The 26,689-nt window shown below is 39.0% G+C and overlaps 1 protein-coding gene across 6 annotated transcripts in view; it reads left to right on the top strand.

Moving 5' to 3' along the window:
- The window catches only part of DOCK4 (dedicator of cytokinesis 4), a 435,612-nt gene that overhangs the window by 313,685 nt on the left and 95,238 nt on the right, over positions 1-26,689 (top strand). For all 6 annotated transcript variants that reach the window (XM_058528497.1, XM_058528508.1, XM_058528478.1 and 3 more), the window contains 2 exons: positions 9,686-9,813; positions 12,016-12,150. In XM_058528497.1, coding sequence (XP_058384480.1) covers positions 9,686-9,813; positions 12,016-12,150 — 263 coding nt within the window. The remainder of the gene's footprint in view (positions 1-9,685; positions 9,814-12,015; positions 12,151-26,689) is intronic.

The raw sequence follows: 26,689 nt of genomic DNA, 5'->3' as shown, positions 1-26,689 counted from the left end.
TTATAAAGACCCCTCTTTCACTTATAAGGACCCCTGTGTTCACATTAGGCCCACCTCTATAATCCAGGATAATCTCCCCATCTGAAGATCCTTAATGTAATCACTTCTGCAAAGTAAGTCACTTTTACCATAACATTCCCAGATTATGGGAATTAAGATGTGGACATCTTTGGGGGACCATCATTCTGCCTTCCACATACGGGTAAAACAAAGACATTCAAAAGCAGTTTCATGGCTTAGGTCCATATAAGAAGGAGAAAAACACTTAGAAATCTATGAATTTTATTTATTTATGGAAAGTAGAAGAAATGAAGCACAGGAGTGCTGTAATTGTGTGAGTATGCACATCTTGGCCAGATGGAAGTTACAAATGACACTTTCTTGATTAAAATTATGAATCTGAAACAGGACAAGGTAAAGTAGAGATAAGAACATTACAGGGTATCAACTAGATGCATAGTCAGCTAAGGACAAAGCACCTAATTCTTGAGCTGCCTTAATGACAGTTCCATTTCTCAGAACATAGAGTATGTTCCGAAGACAATTGCTACTCTGAGCTTAATTCTGATCAGCAAAGAAAAACTGGTTAGTGTTATAGAAGTGAGAAGAATCTGAGAAAGTCACATCGTTTTCTGGGGGTTCATATTAGCCAGAGAAAGGAGTACAGAGTACAGTTGGCCCACACTTGAAGAAAATAAATTTCAAAACATTTTGGAGAAAAAGACCTTAGATGTTACAATACCTGCGCCTCCCCCCCCCCTGCCCCCAGGAAAGATAGGAAGTTCTAAAAGTTGTCTTTGTCATAGAATCCTGTATTTGTCAGGGTTCTCCAGAAAAACAGACCCAATGGGGGTGTGTGTGTGTGTGTGTGTGTGTGTGTGTGTGTGTGTGTGTGGAGAGAGAGAGATATTGATTTATTTTAAGGAATTGGCTCATGTAATTATGGAGGCTGTGAAGTCATACCCTCAAGGTCAGAGTCTAGGGCATTTTACCAAACCTGAAGAACATAGCTAGGATTTGGAATCTAAGTAGGTTGGTATTCAAAGTCTAAATCATCTGGGGTCCAGGCAGACTTATTTAGGGTCTAAAAATTGAACAACCCCTTTTTTCCTTTCTCCTCACAATTCTATTCTTCCTATTTCGTAAAAGCCAAGAGAGGGTATTTTAGGGTAGGGATTTCTTAAGCAAGTAGCCAAATGTAATTTTTTTCTTTTTGCCAGAAACTCCCCAGTCCCCATTAGCACTTTTGTAGATTTCATACAGGCTACAATAAAAAATAAAGGGAGAGAGTGAGGAAGATGGACTGGTTGACTATTTGTAAAGTATATTCTGGGAATTAATGCTTTCTCTCACCCCCCTCTGCCTCCATTTTAGGCCATAATATAAAGGAAGGACATGTGATGGTTTACCTACTAATTTGACACCTTTAAGAATAAAATCTTATTACAGTTGATGGGTGCCTAGTAGCTTTTATTTCTTAGAACTATAATTAAAGTGTAATTTGGTATTGACTTTTCTTGCACTGCAAGTGATTAAATTTCTTTCACATTTGAAAATGCCATTTGTTTAAAACTTTTCTGCATGCCAGAGCTTGTAAAATAGTAGATGAGCCTCATAAAGACTAATAGAGTTGCATGAATAAGGGATTCTCTTTTCTCTAGACATGGAATGGTATGCAGGAGCATTGGAAAAAGTGTAAAGACCTTAGATTTTTGGTGTGGATTTCATGTTGGTTATCCAATATAAAAAAGTATTTTTAAAATCTGAGACCTCAAGAAAGTCTTTGGTTAAAAATCATTAGTATTCTGCCCCTCCAGCCTGGATTCCTTCATTCTCTCCCTCCTCTCTGCCCCCAACTGTGTTCCCAACATGCCCCCTTTCCCAAAGTGGAAAACTCAGGAGTGAAGGCCTTTCTTGGTGTCCTTCACTATCAGGGAGCTCTGAAAGCGCTTGCTCAAAGTTTAACAGTTTCACAGTTGTTCAGGCTCGATTCTTGGCTTTTATTAAGGATTTATCTACATGATTTTTTTTAAGTATATAGTAGTTAAAACCGTGTTAAAGTGCAGGTTCTTAAAGAAGTGCTTGACAAAGGGCTTCTTTGGAAAATAATTTCCACATCTTTCCCTAGAAGAGACAAGGTAAGAGTAAGAGTTTTAGGTAATGCATCACTCTGAACATAGAATTTAAGATGAAAGATATGAGTGACTAAAATCATAGTTGACCCTAAGTGTTATCTGTGGTAACTGAAAATAAATGTGACCGTACATATTTTGGGCTACTCAGCATCCGGTTTAAACTTTTTCTCTTACTTTGTTTCTGAACTTTTCAATACTGGTTGACATGGGCAAGCACATTACTAGGGAAAAGGTGAAACTTATGTCTTTTCATTGCTTACACATCACTCATCCACATTTGCACAGATCAGGGGGTGAAGCAGGCCCAGGATGTGTGTCTTGTTTCTGGTACCACAAGCGGCTACTGCAGTTTGTGTGGAAATATGGTGTTGGGAATAGCTGAGTTCTGGTGGCTCAGGGCGAGCACCAGCAGATGGAGTCATTGTAAACTGGCCTGTGATAATCTGTGTCCTACTCACTTCCCATTTAAGCTGTGTTAAAATGTGCAGACAGGAGTGTCAGGCTCCATTTCAGTTGCCTCTCATATCCAGTAGAACTCATGGTGTAGTTTATTTATTCATTCAACAAATGTTTATTGTGGGCAGATGCCACTCCAGGTAGTATGTTAGAAATATTGAGGCAAATTAAACAGATACAGTCCCTGCCCTCAGTCTGTTTATAGTGGTCTGTTGATAGTCTAGCATGAAAGCAGACGGTGAACAAGTCATTATGATATCAGTTACAACAGCAGTTATACAGGGGTAAGGATACGGGGTGCATTATAGCAGGGAGACCTGAGTGAGTCTTGGAGTTCATCCCACTCACTTAACCTCAGTTAGTGGTCCATGTGCTGACACAACTCTCAGATTTGTATTTCTAGGCCAGATCTCTCCTCTGAGCTCCAAACCTGAGTAGTCATCTGTCTTCTCAACATCTGTACGTGGATGTCACCGGTTCCTTACACTCAGCGTGTCTAAAATGGAAATCTCAACTTTTTCCCCCTCCAAGCCTGCTCTTCCCTGTCTCAGCATATAGCAGCACCATCCACCTAGAAACCTCAGAGCTGTTCTTGAAACCCTCTTCTCCCTTTTGCCCTTCATCTCCGCCCATCACCAAGACTGTTCTTGGGCCTCCATGGCGTCTCTCACGTCTGGCCATTTCTCCCCACGCCACCCGCCACATCTCCCGTCCAAACTGCCGCCAGGTCTGAACAGCCTCAGTTATTTCTATACATGTTTCCCATCTCTCCTTTCTCCTGTCCATCTATGTAGCCAAGGTTCCCTTTCAGAAACTCATCCCAGATGATGTCACTGCCAGCTCCTTGACTCACATCCCTGTTGTTTTGTTCTGTTTTTGAGGGTGCACTCCAGGATATTCCAGTCGAGGCATATTCCAGGCCTCGCGATCTGGCCCTGCCCACCTGCCTGGTCCCGTCTCTTTATTACTTCACTCTGCTTGGAACCCACTTTCTCCTCCTCCTTTCTGAATCTAGTTGATCCCCATTCACCCTTCAGGGCTCAGTTTAACTCTCCTTGTCTCAAGAAATCTTCTATCTGCCACGCCCACCCCGTTATCCCTCTCATAGTGTACTTATGCTTCTTTGGCTTTTTGCTTTCTTGGCTCACCTAACACAACTTGAACTAACTAAAGAATTGGGTACTAAGTTGTTTAATGTCAGTCTCCCTCCCTCCCCCTAGAAGGAAAGCCTTAGAGGGCAAGGGCTTTATTTATGTTGATCACAGTTATATCTCTAGCTTCCATAACAGTGTCTAGTGCATAGTAGGTGCTGGATAGATGTTCATGAATGAATGCTATGGACTGGGTCGTGTACTAGGGATCAGGATGGAGCACCAATAGCTATTGAATAAATGATGTCATTAAAAAAAGAGAGAAAATCTTATTGGAAAAGAACTTTTGAGCTAAGGAAGAGCATGAATATGACAGCAGAGCAGTGTGGGGTGCCGTGGTCCCAGTCCAGGAGCAGAGCACAATTAACAAAAGTAAGAAGTAAATATAAGACCAGACCTCTTTATGTTGGTAAACCAGTGGCCGGCATAAAAAGAAACTTGAGACTAAATCTCTCCTAAAAGAAATCAAGAAGACAATAAGAGAAAGCAGGCAAACACTGATGAAGATGCTTTGCCAGTTGTGGATACTTTGCACGCCTTATGATTTTGCTTTAGGAAGGATACCCCATGGTGGAGGCACCCAGGGTGGGATTAAAGCCAGCGGAGGAAATCTGTAAGCAACACACAGAGATCATCCGTAGCCCTCTCCTGCTGTTTTCCTCTGTGATCCTGATGTTGTCTGCATGAGAATGTAGCCCCTGAATCATCTGCAGTCCTTTCCACTCTGAGTGTTGTCTGTCTTCCAGTGTCTGAAAGGCTTGTTTGCATTTTTGTTGCTGTCTGTGACATTGGCGGTTCAGTTCCTGATGGCTTTGATCACAGAGGCCCAACCCAGCTCTGATTTCAGGTTTTCTGCCATTCTGGTGCTTCTCTGCAGCCAGCAGCTCTGTATGCCTGGTTTACAGTCTCCTCCTCCTGGGGCTGCCAGGGACCAGCTGCTTAAATGTCCCACTGATGTCCAGCCCACGCTGGGGCCCAGTTTATGGAGAGTGCTGGCAACCCTGTGTCCTACTACAGGACGCACAGACTCGCTCTCTTGTGGACAGAAGCTGACTTCAAGGATCCTTGTCTAAAGCTTTGTTGATAGAGGAGGCAAAGATCAGCTTATGACTTTCCTCCAAATTAACCTCAAGGAGGAAATCTACCAGCATTTCTTAGCTGCTTCTCCCGCTTCCTAGCCACACAACCATTGGGAATTACTAATGGGAGCTGGCTTTATCCACTCAAATTTGTACAGGCAAAACAAAAGTAAATGAGAGTCGCTCCTTTATACATGCAACAAGACACACAGTGCGATGTGTGTCTGAGTGTTTATCTGAGATATGGAATATGAGTGTATTGAACATTTCAAGGGCAGAACCTGCATAACAGATTCTATTGATAAATATGTGGAAAGTTAGTGTTTAACTGTGGGTGTTCTTTTTTTCTTTGGTCCCACTTGATGAGTCCAGGTGTTTTCTTTTAAAGGTAATAATTAGCATTTTAACCAGTCAGCTTGTTTGGTATTTACCCACTGATTCTATCATTTGTGTTAGCTGACATTGCCCTAGTAATGGAGAAAAAGCAAATTGGATAGTTGTATATTTCTTCTTATACACACCACACATGAATTGTCTTCCTTCCTTACTTTTTTGCCATAGATATTTTCTTCACAGTTGGCTGCAAATTGAATTTTTAGAAATCAGATCCCACTGGCTGCAGGAACATATCAGATAAGCTTATCTTCCTTCCTAATTAAACATCACTAGGCAGGGACTCCTGTCATTTAAGCTTTCAGGTTCTTTTTTTTGGTTCTTTTTCTCAAGTAATTGATTTATAAATAAGTAGTTAAGTTCCCTGGTCAGGCTTATGTTTACAGGAAGCCTGCAATGAATTATTTCACAAGTTTGGATTTTAATAGTCTGTGTTCATTTTCTTAAAGTGAAGAATGCCTGTGCCTTATGTGGGTTGTTTTGATGGTAAACCCAAGGCCAGACCTCCTTGTGTTGGTAGCCTAGTGGCAGGCATTAAACAAAATACGAGACTCTAAAATTGGCCATCCTTGCCTTATTTTTGATCTTAAGGAGAAAGCATTCAATCTTTCACTATTATGATAGCTAAAGGTAGGCATTTCATTGATGCCCGTTATCAGCTTGAGGAAATTACCTTCTATTCTCACCTTCCTGACAATTTTATCATGAATGAATACTGAATTTTGCACGTTTTTTCTAGATCTACTGCTAATATAGTGAATTATATTGATTGATTGACTTTCAAATGTTAAACCAACCCTGCATTCCCAGGATAAACCCTATTTAATCATAGTTTTATATATATATATATATGTATGGATAAAACATATATATAAAACTAGATTTATTTTGCTAATTTTCATAAGGATTTTTGCATCTATGTTGATGAGAGATATCAATCTGTAGTTTTCTTGTCTTTTTATGTCTTTGGCTAATTTTGGCGTCAATAATGCTGGCAGCATAAAATGAGTTAGTGGTGTTTCCTATTTATTCTGTTTTCTTGGAGGATTTCTGTAGATTTGATATGATTTCTTCCTTAAATGCTTCATACCATTCATAGAAGCCATCTGGGCCTGAAATTTTCCATGTAGATTCTTAACAAGTTCAATTTCTTTAGTAAGTGTAGAGTTCTTTAGTGTAGAGTTTCTTTAGTAGTGTAGAGTTCTTATCCATTTTTTTAATGAGTCAAGTGGAATTATAATTTATGTAAGCCATTTATAAGACACATGGGTTTTTATAAACCAAGAATAATCTATCTGAATTGTTGCACAAATGACATCTTTTAGAAAACCAAACAGAGCAGGGAAAGGGACTAGGGCATTTGCAAGTGGGTGCATCCATAAATAATATGATCATTTTGAGCCTATAATAGACAATAATTTTGTGCTTGAGACATCCTGTTGAAAAATAAACAGGCCAATAAGCCTACTTACTGTTACTTTTTCAAAAGATTGAAATATATACTGCATATATCAATATTTAGATTACTTATTACTCTACTATTTCAAATACTTATTTAATGACAAGTCCAGGATTAATATAAGACTTCCAGTTAATGGTACAATTTGATGCATGTACAGTCAAAATTCATTATTTGTGGATTCACTAACTCCCTAAAATTTATTTGTAACCTCAAAATCAATACTTCTGAGACTTTTATGTTCACTTGTGGACATGCACAGAATGGCAAAAAATTTGAGTTGCAGGATGCACACATTCCCAGCTGAGGTCGAGCAAAGCAATGCTCTGCCTTCATTTCTACTCTCATACGAGGATGAACAGAGGATGGAGGCAGTAGGGGGCAGTGCAGTGCAAGAAACTCCAGCTCTGGGGCCGGTTGACAGAATTTGAATCCCATCTCTGGGCCCTGTTAGTGGGACAGCCTCAGGCAAGTCACTTAGCGCTTCTGATCCTCGTTTTCTCTTTTGTAAAATAAAATAGAATCTACCTGCGTGACTTGTTTTTAGGATTCAGATTGTAATCTAGGTAAGATATGTATGGGTATATATATATTTCCCCTAGAAGAAATGATTCAGTATTCGCTGTTTCATTGTTCCCAACGACTTTTTAGAACTTAACTACCACGAATAACAAGAATCGACTATATTTATCTTTCTTTCCTGTTGAAAGTGTATGAATATGATTTTCAGATTTCCAGATGTATCCTAAAACTTTACTTTTAGGATAAACCTCATCTGGTCCTGAAATAATACGTGCTTTATATATTGCTGGAATTTATTTGCTGAAGTTTTGAAGATGGTTTTTGTTTCTATGGTCAGTAAAGGAATTTTTTAAAGATGTGTAATCTCACAAGTTTAGGAAAATGGTAGAAGAGATGACAACACTTAAGAGATATCAACAATTTTTGCCAAGATGAGTGGCAACTACCAGCAGACAAAAGAAGGCTGACGCACAGACAGGTGTGTGGGGTTGGGGTGGAGCCAAGGGACGAACTAGTTTACACCACAGAACCACACATGACTCAGGGTGGTTTCAGAAAGGATCAGGAATTGAAAATACCAGATGTCTCTGAAGATTAGGGGTGCTACAAATATGGGAATTGGTTAAAAAATCTTAAGAAGGAATAGTTAGCACCCCACCCCACCCTGCCTCAATCCCCACCTCTATTTTAGCAAAAAAATAGAAAGTTTACTCTCTAAAGAAAGTGAATGAGACTTGCCTGGATTCGGGAGAATCAGAAGCTACTGAATATGTGGATAAGGCTGCACACTATAAACAGAGCCTCGCAATTAAAGAGAGACTCCACCAGCCACTTCCTTTCTTGATTTCAAATTACTAAAAGATGATGGGTTCATGCTCCTCAGAGAGGAGATATGCAGACTCCTCTCTAGAGAAACTGACCAGCCCAAGAGAAGACATCTCAGATTCTGAAATTTGGGGGTCCCCTGTTGAAACATCTGGATGCCTCCCCTCCCTTCAGTGAAGTTTCATCAGTCCGCAAGCTTGCCTAGGCACACAGTCTTTTTTTTTCCAGTTAACATTTTAGTACTTCACTTGTAAAGATGAATGGACAATGAAAGATCACCAGATTCTGGAGAAAAACCTCTACTGTGAAATGCAGAAGCCAAAATGAAGAAACAAAAAAAGAACTGGAAAGGAAAAGATTCAGGATGAAAAAAAAAATTAAAAAATTGTCTCTGTTTTTCCTGGAGAAGATAGTGTATTCATGAATCAAGAATGGGAAGCTATAAAAAGAGATCATCTAGAGAAATAAACAGGAATGGCTGCATAATGAAAATGCAACACCTCTTGTTTGAAAATGATTAAGAATTGCATGATGGCAGCAGCAGAGCATTAAACCAAGTGTGGGACCTTTGTGAGCATAGGGACCTGTGTGGCTACACAAGTTGCACAGCCATGACACTGGCCTTGAAAGTAAGAAAGAACTCGTGGAGTTTAAATATATGATAGCATAAGTACGTCAACTGAATAGAAGGATCGGAAGATAAAGTAAGGAAATCACTGAGAAAGTTGGACAAAAAGATGAAAAAGTATTCGAGAAAAGTAGAAGATAGTTTAAGAAATTCATAACTTGAATGTAGTCAAAGTTCCAGACAGAGGACAGAAAAAATAGCAGGAAGGAAGTAATCCTAGAAATAATTCAAGGGAAGTCACCAGAAGTGAAGGACATGAGTTTATAGATGTAAAGAGCCAAGTCAAGGCACATACTCATGAAATTTTGAATTAGCAGGAATAATTTCCTGAAAGCTTTCAGACAGAAAAACAAAAAAATAAAAAAATCCGGTCACGGACACGTGGTTGGCAATCAGAATGGCAGCAAATGCAAAATGTTAATTTAGCCAGATATTGTGGTATAACTGCTTTTGAGAGGCTCGGGGAGAAGAAAAGGGGGCAAAAACACTAAATTCTCATCTACCATAGTAGGAAGTCAGTAGATGATTGATCTCAATGAAAAATCAGGAAATAGCAAGAGAAGCATGCCATTTAGATATTTGGAGGTAAAACAAACAATTAAAAAAGAAAAACCTGGGCTGGCCCCGTGGCTTAGCGGTTAAGTGCGTGCGCTCCGCTACTGGAGACCCGGGTTCAGATCCCCGGCGCACACCGACGCGCTGCTTCTCTGGCCATGCTGAGGCCGTGTCCCACATACAGCAACTAGAAGGATGTGCAGCTATGACATACAACTATCTACTGGGGCTTTGGGGAAAAAAAAAATTAAAAAAAGAAAAAAAGGAAAAACCTATTTCAGTAAAAGAGTCAAAGGCCTCTTGAGTGCAGGAATCATGGGTTGGGGAAAGTGGCTACTGTTTTTCAATATCAGCCTTGTAGAACTTGTACCTTTTTAACTACATGTTAATAATTTAGCAATTAAAATTAAAGAGCAGATAAGGATTTGCATGGGGTCTGCATGGGACCACAGATGTGACACTAATGCCTCTTTTCTTTTCAGATTCCAGGTACATTCTCCTGCCTGTTGTGTTACATCACCTCCACATGCATCTGCAAGAACAGAAGGACCTGATCATGTGCGCGCGTATCCTTAGCAACGTATTTTGTCTCATCAAGAAAAATAGCTCAGTAAGTAAATACAGGTCGTAGTATGTAGTTCCTATCAAATGGCTTCTGGAAGTAAAATTTTAAAAGTCTTCAAGGAAACCACGCTAAAGAGTAACCCTCTGAGGCTCGCACGTTTATTTCCAGCTGGGTTGGACTTTTTGCCTTTCCTCTGAAGGAATTTTTGTAACCTGTGGGATTGCTGTAACCCCAAATAACCTGAGTTTCCTAAACTTGTATTTCAAGAAAGAACTGAAAACCCAGTGAAAAAAATTAGAAATCTCAAAGCCTCCCACATGTGTCTTTAATCTTGATGAATGCTCTGTGGCAAGAATAAATTACTGCTTGCAAAGTGCAAAGTGAATTCTTTTTTGGCCTGTTCTGTGAGAGGTTGCATGATAATGCTCAGAACTTGGCCCTGGCCCTTGGGTCTGGTCCCGTGGAGAGTGTGGAAGTGGAGGAAAGCCCCAGGAGCCTGAGAATGTCTTGCACTACAACCATTATTACTTGGCTCTGACAGTAATCACTCAATTGTTGTGGCTTTGGGAATTCCTTTCGATATTCCTGACTCTTGTTGCAATGCAATTGCATTGGACGATGCAGTGCAAATAGAGAAAAATCACATGCTTGCTTATAATTGGGGGCAACTCAGAGTATTCATGTTCATGGCTCAGGGATCGGTGTATGAAGGATGCCCTATTCCAATTCTGTCACTTGGCAACAGTTAAGCATTATACTCATCTGTAACAACTTTTATAAACCAGAGTTGGCCAGCGAGTGCTGAGACACCTGTTTCTCTGCCTCCCTATTATTACTATGCTACACTTTCCCCATTTTTGTTACCCTTACTTATGATCACCTTCTGAAGATCTCAGCAGTCGGCTGGCGTGGAACCCCAGTGGGAGTGGTGGAAATCGGGCCCCAGTACTGTGGGAACAGAGTTGGCACTTGAGAGAAAAGGGCCAGAAGCTCTGTGTCTATAAGTGTAGTAAGAGAGACCAGCTTGGGGAGGGACGGTTGAGTTTTACGCACCCTCATGATCTCAGGCCCCAAGGGTGATCTGGGACTGGGTAGGAGTGGTGACGGGGGGGGGGGGGGCATTAGTTTTGCTCTAAAACTCCTTCTGTACAGTTCAGTGAAGCAGAGCTATGCCATGCCTAGTTAGATGTTTTTGCAAACTCTAACTGCTAAGAGTAAAAAGTGAGTTGTAAAATTCACTGCAAAGAACTAAAAAAATCAGGTGGTAGTGGAGGTGATTTTTCTTTTTATTTCCCCTATTTCAAGTTGGAAGTTGCAATCAGTTTTTGGACTTATAAGGAGTACAGAGCAGAAACTCTACTCTGGGGGACAAACTTTGGTAGTTTTCTTGTAAGTGCAAGAAAGTTTATCATAAAATCCTAGCCAAAAAGTTCTTTCAAACTCACACTTTCTGCAAGTTTTCTTTGCAAAGGCAGTCTCCTTGGTAGGGAGAATTTGTACCTAGCGTTTTGTCTGCTGCAGATGGAATAAGAACTCAAATCCACTACATGCAGTCAGTGCAGAGCAATTCGGGTTTCTCTCCCAAGTCCTGGGGGCTTGGATAGTATTAATTTTGCCTCAGGAACGCAGTCCCCACCGTGGCCACCGACATTAGGTCCAGTCTATAGCTAATGATATTCACCTAGATTGAATACTGTTTGTTAATCTTAACATGTGGTGTTTTTATAAAATCATTTTTATAGGAATAGTCATTTACACTTAAAATAGAGTTTTGGAAAATGACTTACACAACTACAGTGATGAGAAGAATAAATGTAAGCACAATCTAAAATAAAAAAAATTATAGACTTTTAGAACCAAGAGGGACTTGCAGTGAGGAATCAGGCCCAGAAAGGCAAACTGACTCGTCCAAGGTCACACGCTGTGTTAGCCGCGTAGCTGGTGCTCTGAATTAGTCTGACGTGCTTTCCAGGACGTCGCCCCGCCTTTTAATTTGTATCTCAGGTATCCACCGCACAGCCAAGTTGTGTGCTCTTGGGTAAGCTGTTAGCTTCTCATGCCTTTGTTTTCTGTAAAAGGTCATTTACACAGGGGACGTAGATGAGGTCCAGGTCTGTCAAGCTCTTGAGTTCTCTGATTCTTCGAATGTATATTTGGAAATGTGCTTTGTCCCCTTTTCCGTTAAAGAGAAGATTAATGTATGTATTAAGCCACAGTTTCCTGAACACGTTATTTTTTTGTCTTAAGGAGAAGTCTGTGTTGGAGGAAATAGACGTGATAGTGGCCAGCCTGCTGGACATCCTGCTGAGAACCATATTGGAGATCACCAGTCGCCCTCAGCCATCTAGCTCCTCCCTGCGGCTCCAGTTCCAGGATGTCACTGTAAGATCATAAAGCAAACGGCACACGGGACCGAGTGTAGTTGCTCTTGTTAAAGCTTCTGTCACTTTGAGGGTGGATTGCTGTAAGAATCTGGGAAATCTGACCTTGGGAAAGTGGCCTGGATGTATGTCAAATATATTGCGGTAACGTTCATTTTACTAGGGAAGGAGGAGAAGAAGTATCTTTGTTAAAAGATCTTGGATTAAGACATTTTTAATTTCAGCAAGTCAAATTTGATATTAGCTCTCACTTTGCCCAATTTAAATGAACCCATGATTCTGTATCCCCAGTCATCCTGATAACTTTTCATTTTCTTTTCATCCATTGAATTACTTGAAGAAGTGAGAACAGTGAAACGGAGGGATGGTAGTCACATGCAGTTGTATGCAGTGATACAGAAATATCCCTATGCCTTCTAGCCAGTTTCCCCAGTGGTGACGTCTTACAGAACTCCTATACAGTGCTGTAGTACAATATCTCAACTAGGATAGTGACATTAATACAATCAAGATATACACTGTTTCCATCACCCTAAGCATCCCTCACGTTGGCCTTTTATAGCCACTTCTCTCCCATCTCCTTAACCCCTGGCAACCGCACATCTGTTATCCATTTCTGTAATTTTGTCATTTCAAGAACGTTATATAAATAGGATCCATAGTTTTTTCCTTTTTATTGCTCAGTAGTTTCCATGGTCTGGATGTACCACAGTGTGTTTAAACATTCACCCACTGAAGGCCGTCTGGGTCGTTTCCAGATTTTGGCTATTACTGATGAAGTTCCTGTAAACATTCGTGTACAGGTTTTTATGTAGGCTTAAGTCTTTGTTTCTCTAGGGTAAATTCCTAGGAGTATAGTTGCTGAGTCGTAGGGTAGTTGCATGTTTAGTTTTTTAAGAAAGTGCCAAACTGTTTTCCATAGTGGCTTTACCATTTTACATTCTTTACATACAGTTACGTTGTACACAATATATGAATGATCCAATTTCTCAGTATCCTCATCAGCATTTGGTGGTGTCATTTTTTTGTGAAGGAGAGGAGACAATTCTGATAGGTATTTAGTGATATCTTATTGTGGTTTTGATTTGCATTTCCTTAATGGCTAATGATACTGACCATCTTTTCAGAGGCTTATTTGCCATCTGTATATCCTCTTCAGTGGAATGTCTCTTCATGTCTTTTTCCCACTTTCCAATTGAATTGCTTTTTACTATTGAGTGTTGAGAGTTCTTTATATATTCTGGATACTAGTCCCTTATTGAATATGTACTTTACAAATATTTTCTCCCACTCTGTAGTTTATTTTTTTATACTCTTAACAGAGTCTTTTGTGGAGCAAAAGTTTTAATTTTGATGAAATCCAATTTATCAACTTTTCCTTTTATGGATAATGCTTTTGATGTCAAGTCTAAGAACTCTTTTGTCTAGCCCTATATCCTGAAGGTTCTATCCTCGTTTTTTTCCTGAAAGTGTTATAGTTTTTTATTTTACATTTAAGTCTATGAACCCGTTTTGAGTTAATTTTTGTATAAGTTGTATCAGATAATTCTAACATCTTTATCATCTCAATGTTGACATCTATTAATTGTCTTTTTAACTCAACTTGAGATCTTCCTAGTTATTGGTACAATGAGTGGTTTTTTGATTGAAATCTGGACATTTTTGTAATATAAGACTGGATCTTATTTAAACCTTCTGTATTAGCTGGCTCTGTGTGACACCACTTGGCAGGGGAAGGGGTGGGGTGCCAACTCATTAAGGCCAGATGGAGGTAGAAGTCCAGGCTCCCACATTGTCTTTACTAACACTGACCAGTGGCCATGAAAGAACCTGCTCCCTATTTTGCTTTCTCTGACACCTCTCTGGAGAGAGATGTTGGGGTGCCTCATCACAGCCTTGGGAGAGTAGAAGTCTGGGCTCCGCATGGAAGTCTGGGCTCCCCACTTGGCCTTTGCAGGTGTGGGTGAGGTCTATGTTTTGTGGTCTTCGGCTGGAGTAGAGCAGTTATTGCTAAAAGTTTTGTTTTGTTAAACTGCCCCTTTTGGCTAGCCCAGTGGCGTGGTGGTTAAGTTCGCACGCTCCGTTTTGGTGGCCCTGGGTTCGGATCCTGGATGTGGACCTATACACTGGTTAGTAAGCCATGCTATGGCAGACATCCCATATATAAAGCAGAGGAAGATGGGCACGGATGTTACCCCAGGGCCAATAATCTTCCTCAGCAAAATGAGGAGGATTGGCAACAGATGTTAGCTCAGGGCCACTCTTCCTCAGCAAAGAAAAAAAAAGAGAGAGAAAAAAAAACTGTCCCTTTCCTGATCCTTTGGCCAAAGAGAGTGGGCTTTTGTTGAGGATTTTTGTTGTTTGTAGTTGTTGGCATTTTAGGGTGACCAGCTCCTTCAGCTCCAGGTGTGGCTATCCCAGGCAAAGAGAAAACCCAGAGAACTCAGCACTCCGTCCATCCTCAGGCCCCCGGGTCCCTAGCCAGTCTGCTCTCTTCTCTCCCCCTTTCAGAGTCTTTTTCTGTTTATTTTATACATAGCATCGAGGAGTTTTAGTTATACTTAGCAGGAGGAATAGGAAAAGTGTATCTACTCCATCTTTCCAAAAGCGGAAGCCTCCTTCATTATGGCTTTGATGGTAACATTTTAACTGCTTCCTGGCAAAACAGTTCTAACTTAGTTCTAAATTTATAATGGCCCAGCAAACAAAATCATACAAATGCTAGATATGGTTTAAGACTACCTGAGATCAAAAGCTAAAACACTTTTTGGAGCCAGCCCCATGGTCTAGTGGTTAAAGTTGGCGCACTCCACTTTGGTGGCCCGGGTTCAGTTCCCAGGCATGGACCTACACCGCTCATTGGCAGCCATGCTGTGGCAGTGACCCATGTACTAAATATAGGAAGATTGGCATGGATGTTAGCTCAGGGTGAATCTTCCTCAGCAAAAAAAAAAAAGCTAAGGCACTTTTCAAACTGCATTGTATCCACAGGCAGGGTTGCCACTGCCAAATCTCTTTGGGTTATGCATGGCCTTTAGGCCTTCACAATGTAATAATCAATGCAAATTAAGAGATTTGAAGAAGTCAGTGAATCAGGTTTGTGGATGGAGCTGGGAGTAGGGCAGGCAGGAGGATGGTCCAGTGTTCTAAATTTTAGGAAAATCACAAAAAGAGAAACCTTCCCCCACCTAGCTATGTTGTGCCCCCTTGCTGTGTGAAAAACCAAACTCTCTCAAGTTATGTGGGATGAAATTTGCTAGGAAACACACACTTAAATTATTTGGCACCTTTGATTTTACACTTTAAGACATTTTTTTGAGAGTACTCAGGCAGACCTGGTTTGAATCCTACTTTGCCACTTGATTAGCTGTTGCTCTTGGGCAAGTTACCTAATATCTCTAAGCTTCTGTGTCATTGTCTTTAAAACAGAGAAAATAATTGTACTTATCTCAAAGTTAGTGTGAGGATTTCATAAATCTGTAAAAGTGTTTAAACAATATCAGTAAATTGTAGCCATTAATAATTGTGGTAGCAACAATAGTCACAGTAATTTTATTGCAGAAGTAATAATTTTATTGTTGTTGTAACTAATTCTATGGTGAGAAATATGCTCTGGTCATTCAAGAAGGCAGTTCTCTCTGGGCACCGAAGGCATGTCTAATTTCTTCATCATTTTCTCACAGAGAACAAGCTCTCTGAATAGGGAGTCTTTACATGGTGGTCCCACATTGAGCACTTCTCAGTCTTTACAGAAGTGCCCACAGTAAGTGGACATATGGTGGATAGAAGCAGTTCCCACAGTGTGTCATGGTGAAGTGTTCTAGTTCTCTGTGAATACCACGGCTGTCACCCTGCCTCCCAGTAACACCAACAGGAGAACTGGCTTCCGCGGTATCCTAATTCCAGATAAGAGTAGCCTTATTTTTACTATTTAAAAAGATTGTACTTTTTGTTCTTCTAACACTGTTCTTTAAACTTTAAAATGCTCTCTGTAGCTGGAAAACAAAAAAAACACCATTGTAATCTGTTCCTTTCAGAGATTAATTGTATGTGGAAGCAGATTTTATAAAGCAGCATATAGGGCCATTTGTTCACACCCTCAACTAATTGGATTCCAGAGTTCCTTACAATTTTGTAAATGCTTCTTTTCTTTGCACGTAATTCTGTTAAGCACCATTAATAGTGCAGGTGACTCAGCTCAGCATAGGCCTTGTCTAAGACACATAGTCTGGTGTGCTTATCTAAAGTTTTCATGCACTATGGGCTTATGGTCTGGGAGAGAAAAAAATGCAGAAGAATTCTGTAAGAAATTTCTGGAAAAAATTGTGCATTTGTATAATAGAAGTTTTCTTGAAGACTCCTGTTGTAGCCATCTGATACTCTTATTCACAGTTATTGATAGAAATGCCCATTATACTCAATCTATACATAAAATGGATGCAAGCTACTGAAGTGTAAAGAGTTCTAAAGGCAATTTGTATGTAAAAAATTCCCACATTAAAACTAAGTGAATCTTGGCCAACATTCATTTTTTATTTATTCTTTTTAACAAATTGTGGGTCTAGGGTTTTCATATAGACACTTATAATCTCTTTAAAAAATTACATTATGGGTGAAAAATATGTCAGTAAAATATTGGACGTCTAGGCCTCGTAACAGGGCTAAATGTGCTTGGAGTTCCTAAATAATCAGGTGAGTAAATAAAATGATATTATAAAGTAGATGTGGAAATTGACAACATGTCATAAATATGCCAAGATTAGGTGTCAAGGTGATAAGTTGTTTGCAATGGGCTTAAACCATATATGACAGATATAAATAGTTAATAACCTGAATTCAAAGACATCTTCTTCCAGGTACATTGACTGTAAAGACTTAATGAAAGTCTATTCATTTTTGAATAATTTTTCTCATTATTACCAAAATTATTACAAATAATATGTCATTCTTCCAAATTCAAGGTATTTTACTATTCACAGGATGGTATGTTGAAATAAATATTTTAGGAATATTAATCTGGTAGCTGTATTGGAGATAGTGTAGATAGGATGTGAAAAAACTGAGATGAAAAATTAAATGGATTTCTACCAACTAGATTTGCATTTTAAGTCGAGACATAATAGAGGTTAAAAAGTACAGAATTGGTTCTCAAAACTGACATACTCTTTTTTTTAAATTTTTTATTGTGAAATTTTTGTTGTGCATTATTGTTTATCAGTCACCATATAAGTGCATCCCCTCCACCCCTTGTGCCCACCTCCCACATCCCTAGCCCTCGGTAACCACCAAACAGTTCTATCTGTTGCATGTGTTATCTTCCACGTATGAGTGAAATCATGCCCTGTTTGTTTTTCTCTTTCTGGCTTATTTCACTTAACATAATACCCTCCAGGTCCGTCCATGTTGTTGCAAATAGGATGATTTTGTCTTTCTTTATGGCTGAGTAGTATTCCATGGTATATATATACCACATCTTCTTTATCCAATCATCAGTCAAGGGACACTTGGGTTGCTTCCACTTCTTGGCTATAGTGAAATGCTGCAATGAACATAGGGGTGCATAAGCCTCTTTGGATTGTTGATTCCAGGTTTGTTGGGTAGATACCCAGTAGTGGGATAGCTGGATCATAAGGTATTTCTATTTTTAATTTTTTGAGGAATCTCCATACTGTTTTCCATAGTATGCATTCCCACCAGCAGTGAATTACGGTTCCCATTTCTCCACAGCCTCTCCAGCATTTGTTGCTTTTTGTCTTGGTGATTATAGTCATTCTAACGGGTGTAAGGTGATATCTTAGTGTGGTTTTGATGTGCATTTCCCTGATGGTTAGTGATGTTGAGGATCTTTTCATGTGCCTCTTGGCCATCTGTATATCTTCTTTGGAGAAGTGTCTGTTCATTTCCTCTGCCCATTTTTTGATTGGGTTGTTTGTTTTTTTGTTATTCGGTTGTGTGAGTTCTTTATATATTTTGGAGATTAATCCCTTCTCAGATATATAGTTTGCAAATATTTTTTTCCCAGCTGGTGGGTTCCCTATTCATTTTGATCCTGGTTTCATTTGCCTTGTAGAAGCTCTTTAATCTGATGAAGTCTCACTTGTTTATTTTTTCTTTTGTTTCCCTTGTCTGAGTAGACATGGAATTCAAAAAGATCCCTTTATGGCTGATGACGAGTAGTGTACTACCTATATTTTCCTCTAGGAGTTTTATAGTTTCAGGTCTCACCTTCAGGTCTTTGATCCATTTTGAGTTAATTTTTGTGTATGGCAAAAGAAGGTGGTCTACTTTCATTCTTTTTCAAGTGGCTGTCCAGTTTTCCCAGCACCATTTATTGAAGAGACTTTCCTTTCTCCACTGTATGTCCTTGGCTCCTTTGTCAAAGATTAGCTGCCCATAGATATGAGGTTTTATTTCTGGACTTTCAATTCTGTTCCATTGATCTGTGTGTCTGTTTTTGTACCAGTACCATGCTATTTTAATTACTATCGCTTTGTAGTATGTTTTGAAGTCAGGGATTGTGATGCCTCCAGCCTTGTTCTTCTTTTTCAGGATTGCTTTAGCTATACCGGGTCTTTTGTTGCCCCATATGAATGTCAGTATTCTTTGTTCTATTTCTGTGAAGAATGTCCTTGGGATTCTGATTGGGATTGCATTGAATCTGTAGATTGCTTTAGGTAGTATGGACGTTTTAACTATGTTTATTCTTCCAATCCAAGTGCATGGAATATTTTTCCATTTCTTTATGTCATCATTGATTTCGCTCAATAATGTCTTATAGTTTTCATTGTATAGGTCTTTTGCTTCCTTGATTAAATTTACTCCTAGATATTTTATTCTTTTTGTTGCAATTGTAAATGGGATTGTCTTCTTGAGTTCTCTTTCTGTTAGTTTGTTGTTGGTATATAGAAATGCAACTGATTTCTGTAAGTTGATTTTGTACCCTGTCACTTGGCTGTAATTGTTGATTATTTCTAATAGTTTTCCAATGGATTCTTTAGGATTTTCTATATATAAGATCATGTCATCTGCAAACAGTGTTTCACTTCTTTGCCTATTTGGATTCCTTTTATTCCTTTTTCTTGCCTAATTGCTCTGGCCAGAGCCTCCCAGTACTGTGTTGAATAAGAGTGGTGAGAGTGGGCACCCTTGTCTTGTCCCTGTTTTCAGAGGGATGGCTTTCAGTTTTTTCCCACTGAGTATGATGTTGGCTGTGGGTTTGTCATATATGGCTTTTATTATGTTAAGGTACTTTCCTTCTATACCCATTTTGTTGAGAGTTTTTATTATAAATGGATGTTGGATCTTGTCAGAAGCCTTCTCTGCATCTATTGAGATGATCATATGGTTTTTATTCCTTATTTTGTTAATGTGGTGCATCACATTGATTGATTTGTGGCTGTTGAACCATCCTTGTGTCCCTGGTGTAAATCCCACTTGATCATGGTATATAATCTTTTTAATGTATGGCTGTATTGGGTTTGCCAATATTTTGTTGAGGATTTTTGCATCTATGTTCTTCAGTGATATTGATCTGTAGTTTTCCTTCTTAGTATTGTCTTTGCCTGGCTTTGGTATCAGGGTGATGTTGGCCTCATAGAATGTGTTGGAAAGTGTTCCATCTTCCTCTATTTTTTGAAATAGTTTGAGAAGGATAGGTATTAAGTCTTCTTTGAATGTTTGGTAAAATTCTCCAGAGAAGCCATCTGGTCCTGGACTTTTATTTTTGGGGAGGTTTTTGATTACTGTTTCAATCTCTTTACTTGTGATTTATCTATTCAGGTTCTCTATTTCTTGTTGATTCAGTTTTGGGAGATTGTATGAGTCTAGGAATTTATCCATTTCTTCTAGATTGTCCAATTTGTTGGCATGTAATTTTTCATAGTATTCTTTTATAATCTTTTGTATTTCTGTAGTATCTGTTGTAATTTCTCCATTTTCATTTCTAATTTTATTTATTTGAGCCTTCTCTCTTTTTTTCTTGGTGAGTCTGGCTAAGGGTTTGTCAATTTTTTTCATCATCTCAAAGAACCAGCTCTTGGTTTCATTGATCCTTTCTACTCTTTTTTTGATTTCAATTTCATTTATTTCTGCTCTGATTTTTATTATTTCCCTCCTTCTACTGACTTTAGGCTTTGTTTGTTCCTCTTTTTCTAATTCTGTTATGTGTGGTTTGAGGTTGCTTATTTGGGCTTTTTCTTGTTTGTTAAGGTGGGCCTGTATTGCTATGAGTTTCCCTCTCAGGACCTCTTTTGCTACATCCTATATGAGTTGGTACGTGTATTTTCGTTTTCATTTGTCTCCAGATATGCTTTGATTTCTCCTTTAATTTCATCAGTGATCCATTGGTGGCTTAGTAGCATGTTGTTGAGTCTCCACGGCTTTGTCGCTTTCCCAGTTTTTCCCTTGTAGTTGATTTCTAACTTCATGGCATTATGGTCTGAAAAGATGCTTGTTATGATTTCAGTCTTGTTAAATTTATATAAGCATGCCTTGTTTCCCAACATATAGTCTATTCTTGAGAATGTTCCATGCATGCTTGAGAAGAATGTGTAATCTGCTGTGTTCGGATGGAGTGCTCTGTATATGTCTATTAAGTCCATCTCATCTAGTTTTTCATTTAGGTCCATTATTTCCTTATTTATTTTCTGTCTGGATGATCTGTCCATTGATGAGAGTGGGGTGTTAAGATCCCCTATTATTATTGTGTTGTTGTTAATATCTCCTTTTAGGTTTGTTAATAGTTGCTTTATGTACCTTGGTGCTCCTGTATTGGGTGCATATATATTTAAAAGTGATATGTCTTTTTGGTGGAGTGTCCCTTTTATCATTATATAATGCCCGTCTTTGCCTCTCATTACCTGTTTTATCTTGAAGTCAACTTTGTCTGATGTAAGTATGGCAACACCTGCTTTCTTTTGTTTGCCATTAGCTTGGAGTATTGTCATCCATCCTTTCACTCTGAGCCTGTATTTGTCTTTAGAGCTGAGATGTGTTTCCTGGAGGCAGCATACTGTTGGGTCTTGTTTTTTAATCCATCCCACCACTCTGTGTCTTTTAATGGAGAGTTCAGTCCATTTACCTTTGGGGTAATTATTGATATATGGGGGCTTGTTGTTGTTCTTTTATCACTCTTTTTCCGGTTGTTTTGCATTTCTTTTGTTTCTCGTCCCATGTGTTTCAGACTACCAATGCAGTTTGGTAGTTCTGTGTGGGGGTTCTCTTAGTTTTCTCTTCCCTTATGGTGTGTGATTCTGTTCTGATTATTTGATTAGTGGTTACCATGAGGTTTGTATAAAAAGTCTCGTGGACGTGATAGTCCATTTTTTGATGGCCTCTTATTCCCTTAGATTAAGTCGATTCGATCCCTTTCCTCTTCTGCTTCTATGTTATTGTTGTCACATCTTATTCCTTCTTGTGTTGTGAGTTCATGTTTAACATGATGAGGTTATATTTATGCTTGGTGCTTACCTTCCCTTGATCTTTGGTTTTATAATTAAGTGTTTGCTAATCTATTCTGATAGAGGACTGCAATTTTTCTGGTTTTGTCGACCTATTGACCTCCTCTTTCAAAACTGTGAATCCTTTTCTCTTTTTTTCCTCAGGGATGAGGGCCTTCTTGAGCACTTCTTGTAGTGGGGGTCTTGTGGCAATGAACTCCCTTAGCTTTTGTTTATCTGGGATAGTTATTTTTTCTCCATCATATCTGAAGGATATTTTTGCTTGATAGACTATTCTATCCAGCAAAATCTAAAAGAACAACAACAAGCCCCCATATATCAATAATTACCCCAAATGTGAAAGTTTTTGTCCTTTAGAATTTTGAAGATATCGTTCCACTTTCTCCTAGCCTGTAAAGTTTCTGCTGAGAAATGGGCTGAGAGCCTGATAGGAAATCCTTTGTATGTTATTTATTTATTTTTTTTGTCTAGTTGCCCTTAATATTTTTTCTTTGTCGTTGACTTTTGCCAGCTTTACTACTATATGCCTTGGAGAGGGTTTTTCGTGTTGATATATTTAGATCTATTGATTTCATTCACTGGTATTTCCAGCTCCTTCTCCAGGTTTGGGAAGTTCTCAGATATTATTTCTTTGAACAAGTTCTCTGCTCCTTTTTCCCACTCTTCTTCCTCTGGAATACCTATAATCCTTATGTTGGATTTCCTAATTGTTCAGATATTTCTCGGAAAGTTTCTTCATTTCTTTTTAGTCTTAGTTCTCTTTCCTCCTCCATCTGGAGCACTTCTGCATTGCTGTCCTCAATATTGCTAATTCTTTCCTCCATGTTGTCAGCTCTGGTGCTTGAGGCTTCCAGATTTGTCTTTATCTCCTCTATTGAGTTTTTCATCTCTAAGATTTCTGATTGTTTTTTTTTAATAGTTTCAATCTCTTTTATGAAGAAACTCTTGATTTCACTGAATTGTCTGTCTGTGTTTTCTTGTATTTCATTAAGCTTTTTTATGATGACTATTTTGAATTCTCTGTCATTAAGGTTATACATTTCTGTGCTTTCCGGGTTGACTTCTGGGTACTTGTCATTTTCCTTTTGGTCTGGAGATTTAATATATTTTTGCATGGTACCTGTTGATGTTGGCTTACCTTTCATTATAGTGAAAATATATGGTCGCAGTTTCCTCTTGCTGCCACTGGGTGGGGGTCAAGTGTTGTGTATTCTGGCCCGCCTTAATCCTTGGGCACTCTTGGCCTCTGGCTGATCTGCGATGTGGCTGAGTGGAGGCTGCTGGGGGGGGGGTAGCGTGAAAACAACTGGAGCTGGAGCGCAGCTAAGCTGAAGCAGCTGTGGCTTGGGTGCGGGTGGGTTGAAGCAGCTGCAGCTGAAGTGCTGCTGGGCCAAAGAAGCTGGAACTGGAGTGCACTGGGCCGAAGAAGGAGGAGCTGGAGCGCCACTGGGCCAAAGAAGCCGGAACTGGAGTGCACTGGGCCAAAGAAGCCGGAACTTGAGTGCACTGGGCCAAAGAAGCTGGAACTGGAGTGCACTGGGCCAAAGAAGCTGGAACTGGAGTGTGCTGGGCCAAAGAAGCTGGAACTGGAGTGCGCTGGGCCGAAGAAGGAGGAGCTGGAGCACCACTGGGCCAAAGAAGCCGGAACTGGAGTGCACTGGGCCAAAGAAGCTGGAACTGGAGCGCGCTGGGCCGAAGAAGGAGGAGGTGGAGCGCCACTGGGCCAAAGAAGCTGGAACTGGAGTGCACTGGGCCAAAGAAGCTGGAACTGGAGTGCGCTGGGCCAAAGAAGCTGGAACTGGAGTGTGCTGGGCTGAAGAAGGAGGAACTGGAGCACCGCTGGGCCAAAGAAGCTAGAACTCCTTCCACTTACTCTGGAGATTCCAGTACCTCAGTCCTCTGGTGTACGGCTGCATGGATGCCTCAGACGTCCCCTGTGTTGTGTGAATAGCTTCTGTTGGAATATGAATGCCCTTTTTGTTGTGTCTTAGAGGGGGAGAGTTCAATGGGGGAAGCTCACTCCACCATGATGCTGGCGTCACTACCAAAACTGACATATTCTTATATACTTATTTATATTTGAAATATAACCCCAAAACTCAGGTGTGTTGCCTCTATAAAAATAGTCTAAGCAGTAGGAAGAAGAGCCAGAGATACCTGGGTTCACATCCCAACTTCACCATTTTCTAACTGTGGAACCTGGGATGAATATCTTAATCTTAACAGATTTTAAAGTGAAGTTAATAGTGTCCACCCAGCAAGGCTCTAGTAAGGGATGAACTTGATAATGTAATCAAAATATAGCAACTTACACATAGTGCCTTTCCATAAATGATAATCTTGTCATAATATCTTATTTTAAAAGTTTTATTAAGATATGATTGACATACAAAAAATTGCACATGTTTTAAGTATACAGTTTGATAAATCTGACATAATATATATGCTTGTGAACCATCACCACAATCAGGATAATGAACACGTTCATCACTCTCAAAACTTTCCTTCTGTCCATCGCTATTCCCTCCCTTTTGCCCCTACCTCATCCCCAGGCAACTACTGGCCTGCCATCTGTTCAATTTTGTTCTGTGTATCAATAAGTTCATTCCTTTTTTTTTTTTTTTTTTTTTTTGGTGAGGAATATTGGCCCTGAGCTAACATCTGTGCTGATCTTCCTCTATTTTGTATGTGGGTTGCTGACACAGCGTGGCCTGGTAAGCAGTGCATAGGTCCATGCCCAGGATCCAAACCCACTAACCCCAGGCCGCCAAAGTGGATTGCACAAACTTAACCACTATGCCACTGGGCCGGCCCCGTATTCCTTTTTGATGCCTAATAGTATTCTGTTATATGGATATGCTACAATTTGTTCACTCATTCACCCGTTGGTGGACATTTGGGTTGTCCCTGGTTTTGGCAATTCTGTTTTATTTATCATTTTGTGATACCAGTAATGCGGTATCCTAATTACCATAGCTTTATAATAAGTCATGAAGTCAGGTAATACAAGTCCTTCAACTTTGTTCTTCTTCAAAGTTGTTTTTACTATTCCAGGTCCTTTGCATTTCCATGTGAATTTTAAAATCATCTTATTGCTTTCTATCCCCCCAAGAGTCTGCTGTGGTATTTATTGAGATTGCATTGAATCTATGTATCACTTTGAGAAAAATTGACACCTTAACAATAGCGAATCTCCCAATCCATGAACATAGTATATCTCTCCATTTATTTGTCGTCTTAATTGCTTTCATCAATATTTTGTAGTTTTCAGTATACAGATCTTACATATCTTTTGTCAGTCATATCACTAAGTATCTCATATTTCAATGGTATTATAAATTATATTATTTTAAATTTTCATTTCTGATTGTTCATTTTTAGTGTATAGAAGTAAAACTGATTTTGGTACATTGATCTTGTATTCTGGGACATTGATTAACTCACTTAAGTAGTTCTAGTAGGTCACTGTAGATTTCATAGCATTTTTCATGAACACAAATATGTTATCTGTGAATAAAGCCAGCTTTTTTCTTTTTATTCCTTTCCAATCTGTAGTTCTTTATTTCTTGCTCTTGCTTCATTGCATTGGTTAGAATCTTCAGTATAATGTTGAATAGAAGTGGTGGACTGTTTAAGCTTTGAGATGTCTGGAAAGTCTCTATTTTGTCTTTGTTTTTGCAAGGTATTTTTTCTGGGTAACAAATTCTTGGTTGATAGTTTTTTTTTTTTCTTTTAATACCCTAAAGATTTTGCTTTACTGTCTTCTAGCTTATATTGTTTCCAATGAGACATCTCTCATCCTTACCTTTGTTCCTCTAGCTTATATTGTTTCCAATGAGACATCTCTCATCCTTACCTTTGTTCCTCTGTATATAATGGGTCTTTTTTTCTCTGGTGTTAAGAATTTTTTATCTCTGGCTATAAGCAATTTTATTATGATGTAGCTTGGTGTATTTTTTTTTTTCATTTTTCTTGTGCTTAGGGTTTGTTGAAATCTTTGATACATAGGTTTATAGTTTTTAAGGAACCTGAAATTTTTTCTCCTTATGTCTTCAGTTACTTTTTCTATCCCCTCCTCCTCTTTGAGATCTCCAATTACATATATATTCTGCTACTTGAAGTGTCCTACATTTCACTGATGTTTTTTCTTTTCTTTTTTTTTTTTCTCAGTTTTTTCTCTGTCTGTTTTATTTTGGAGAATTTCTATTACCCTGTCTTAAAGTTCAATAATCTTTTCTTCTGCAATGTCTGATCTGCCATTAGTCCCATTCAATGAATTTTCATCTCACACGTTATAGTCTTCATCTCTAGAAGTTCAATTTGGGTCTTTTTGATATCATTCATATCTCTAATTAATATGTTCAATCTTTCCTCTAGCTTTCTGAATATATAGATTACTGTAATAATAGCAGTTTTAATGTCCTTGACTACTAGTTCTATTATCTGTGTCATTTCTGGGTCTGTTTCCATTGATTGATATTTTGTCTCCTCATTTATATCATCATTTTTTCCTGCTTCTTTGTATTCCTGGTAATTTTTTATTGAATGCGAGACATTGTGGATTTTATCTTGTTGGGAGATGGATTTTTTCTATTCCTAAAAATATCTTTGAGCTTTGCTCTGGAATGAGGTTAAATTTCTTGGGAACTATTTGATTGTTTTATGTCTTGCTTTTAAACTTTCTTGGGTACGATCAGAGCAGCATTTATTCTAGGAGTAATTTTGCCCGCTACTGAGGAAAGATCCTTTTAGTAGTCTAACTGATGCCCTATTAATCATGAGGTTTTCCAGGCTGGCTGGAGAGAAAAGGCACTATTCCCAGTCCTGTGTGAGCACCAGGTACTGTTCTCATAATCCTTTTGGGTAGTTATTTTCCTAGCCTTGGGTTGTTTCCTCACACACATGCACTAAAATATTAATAAGTTTTCCCTTAATTTTTCCATTTTTTTGTGTTAATGTGCATCAAGAGTTTCTTTGTTCATTAACAGAGTATTATGTTGAAGTTAGAGGACATTTCTCCTAGCCCATACTGGTTAGTTTCTTAAATATTTGCCCTAATAATTGTGCAGGGGTAATTATTTG

This window comes from Diceros bicornis, chromosome 3 (genome assembly GCF_020826845.1).
Source record: "Diceros bicornis minor isolate mBicDic1 chromosome 3, mDicBic1.mat.cur, whole genome shotgun sequence".
NCBI lineage: Eukaryota > Metazoa > Chordata > Mammalia > Perissodactyla > Rhinocerotidae > Diceros > Diceros bicornis.
Note: the sequence above shows the minus strand (reverse complement) of the source record. Positions and strands in the feature narration are given on the sequence as shown.